The sequence below is a fragment of the Penaeus monodon genome, chromosome 21, assembly GCF_015228065.2.
Source record: "Penaeus monodon isolate SGIC_2016 chromosome 21, NSTDA_Pmon_1, whole genome shotgun sequence".
In the NCBI taxonomy this organism is placed as follows: domain Eukaryota; kingdom Metazoa; phylum Arthropoda; class Malacostraca; order Decapoda; family Penaeidae; genus Penaeus; species Penaeus monodon.
In genome coordinates this window covers 18088281-18090549 of record NC_051406.1, presented here as the reverse complement: position 1 = coordinate 18090549, position 2269 = coordinate 18088281, and the positions used below count along the sequence as shown (strand labels likewise).

At 31.1% G+C, this 2269-nt stretch overlaps 1 protein-coding gene across 1 annotated transcript in view; it reads left to right on the top strand.

Annotated features, from left to right (window-relative positions):
* LOC119586590 (tRNA-dihydrouridine(20a/20b) synthase [NAD(P)+]-like) overlaps positions 1 to 1405 on the top strand; it is a 7955-nt gene extending 6550 nt beyond the window's left edge. Inside the window, exons 5-6 of the mRNA XM_037935341.1 lie at positions 246 to 454; positions 1065 to 1405. Of these exons, the coding sequence (XP_037791269.1) occupies positions 246 to 454; positions 1065 to 1405 (550 nt within the window). The remainder of the gene's footprint in view (positions 1 to 245; positions 455 to 1064) is intronic.
* The last annotated feature ends 864 nt before the right edge of the window (positions 1406 to 2269 follow it).

Genomic DNA, 2269 nt, shown 5'->3' with positions numbered 1-2269 from the left:
AAGCCGAATTGTAGAGCCATTTCAGTAGCTTAAGATGTTAAAGATTCACTGTAGAGGATGTCTGAGCTTTTAGCTAAATGAATACTGAACTGGGAAAATGTGTATGATTTATGTATTTATGTATACATATATACTAGATTTTTTTTCTCTCTCTTTCTCTCTTTTGTGTTTTAGGGTTGCATATCTGGATGTAATGTGAAACCAGTTTCAAGAAAAATGTTAACTCTATCTCTTTTATACTTCAGACATACAGTGGATTTTGCACGACAAATGGAGGCAGCAGGTGCAAGCTTTATCACCGTACATGGACGTACCCAGGATCAGCGAAGTGACCCAGTATGCTTAGATGCTATAGCCGATATAAAGAATGCTGTAAAAATTCCTGTCATTGCAAATGGGGATGTTCGGTCTTTGGATGATGCTGACAGGATACAGAAAGTTACAGGAGTTAATGGTATGTGTCCTTTTTTATATGTTACTTTTTCTGTTTCTTTGGTTATTATTTTTTATCCTCATTTTGACTTATATGTATTCTGATTGATTATGTACTTGTGTGCTCATTTCCTGTTATATAAATGCAAACATGCTAAGAGTTATTTGATCTTACAGGTCTCCTTGTTTGATTTTATATATCACAAACATCTCATGCACAAACATTTTGGGATATCTGTATTATTGTACATAGATAAACTGAAATACATCCTGATGTTATTGTTTGTGACAAATATCAGATTAAACTAGAAGAATGAATGTGTAATATGAAAACCTGATGTATAGTTTTACAAGTATTACTGTTAATGGTAACTGAAAGTTTTAAGAAAGTATAATTGAGAAGAAATGCCAGTTATTCCAGCCTTCAGCTTCCTTGTTTCCTGTATGATAGTTGTAGTGTGCTTTTTCTTTGATATATAGTGTATCTTCTTTTCTTTGTATTTTCTGTATGTTACAGATTTCATATTATTTTTCCACTTGTTTTTCATTACATTATTTTTGCATTTTCATATTTTTTAAATGGCATTTAAGTTCATAACAACATAAAATGAAAAGTAGGCTCTCCCCCACAGGTGTGATGGCTGCCAGAGGTATACTTGAGAATCCTGCCATGTATGCAGGGTATGAGAGCACACCTTTAGAATGTGTTAAGGACTTTGTTAACATTGCTGTTTCAACTGGGACCCCTTTCAGCTGCTTTCACCATCACCTAATCTATATGCTGGAAAAGTCTCTTTCACGGTCTGAAAGAAGATATTTCAATGTATTAGGCAGCACAAGTGGTGTGATTAGCTACTTAAATGAGAAATATATGATTGAATTTTATAGTGAATTTTATTCTGAACCCTTACTACTATGCATTGTTTCTTCTTACTTCCATGTGATTGCTACTTTACCCCAATATACCCATTAAATATACATATGCTTGCATGTGCTACTGATATGGTAAACATAATTATCAAATGTTTTTATTCAGTGTATATATACATACTATAAACTTACCAAAAACACTTTGATTTTCTTCTTTTATACTTCTAGATACTTTTCACTTTTTTCAGTATGTAACTTCCAGTTTGTGTTACATTTTTTTCTTTGTATCTGCTTCAAACAAGCTCAAGAACCTTTGAAAAAAATACACTTGAATACACTTAAAGTGTGAATTAATTTTAACATCTGCCAAACATAATGGGGAAAAATATGCAAGCTATGCTCTAAATATAATGAGCTGAATATATTGTGGAACATCCTTTTAGAATTAATGATGTATTACAGTCTTACCACTGGGAAATATTTATTTAAAAAATATAAAAAAATATATAAATGATTAAGGCAATGGAAGAAGTGAAGAATAATATGAAGTAATATCTATGTACAATATGTAGTTCATATGGGATACAAAGCTTCAGATAGTGATTCATTAATTAATTTTGAAAAATCGCTTTTGTTTTGCACGAACACAAAAGCAGGGCTATTCATGATAGACTCTACTCTTAGAAACAGAAATCCCTGGAAATGATTGGGAAAAAGGAATGCATTTTTTTTTCTTTTTTTCAATAATAAATTCACCAAATATGGAGTCTATTGTGCATAATTTCACAAATTCTTGAAACAAAAACAAGTATATAATAGTAATATGTTATGTAAGCGAAAAAACATAGATGTATTTAATCCGAAGATTAAATACGTCTATGTTCATGTTTCAATTTCATTTAATCACATTCAGAACACCACGTGTTGTCGGTTTAAAGATGCTATTTTTTGTTTCTTTAAAATACCT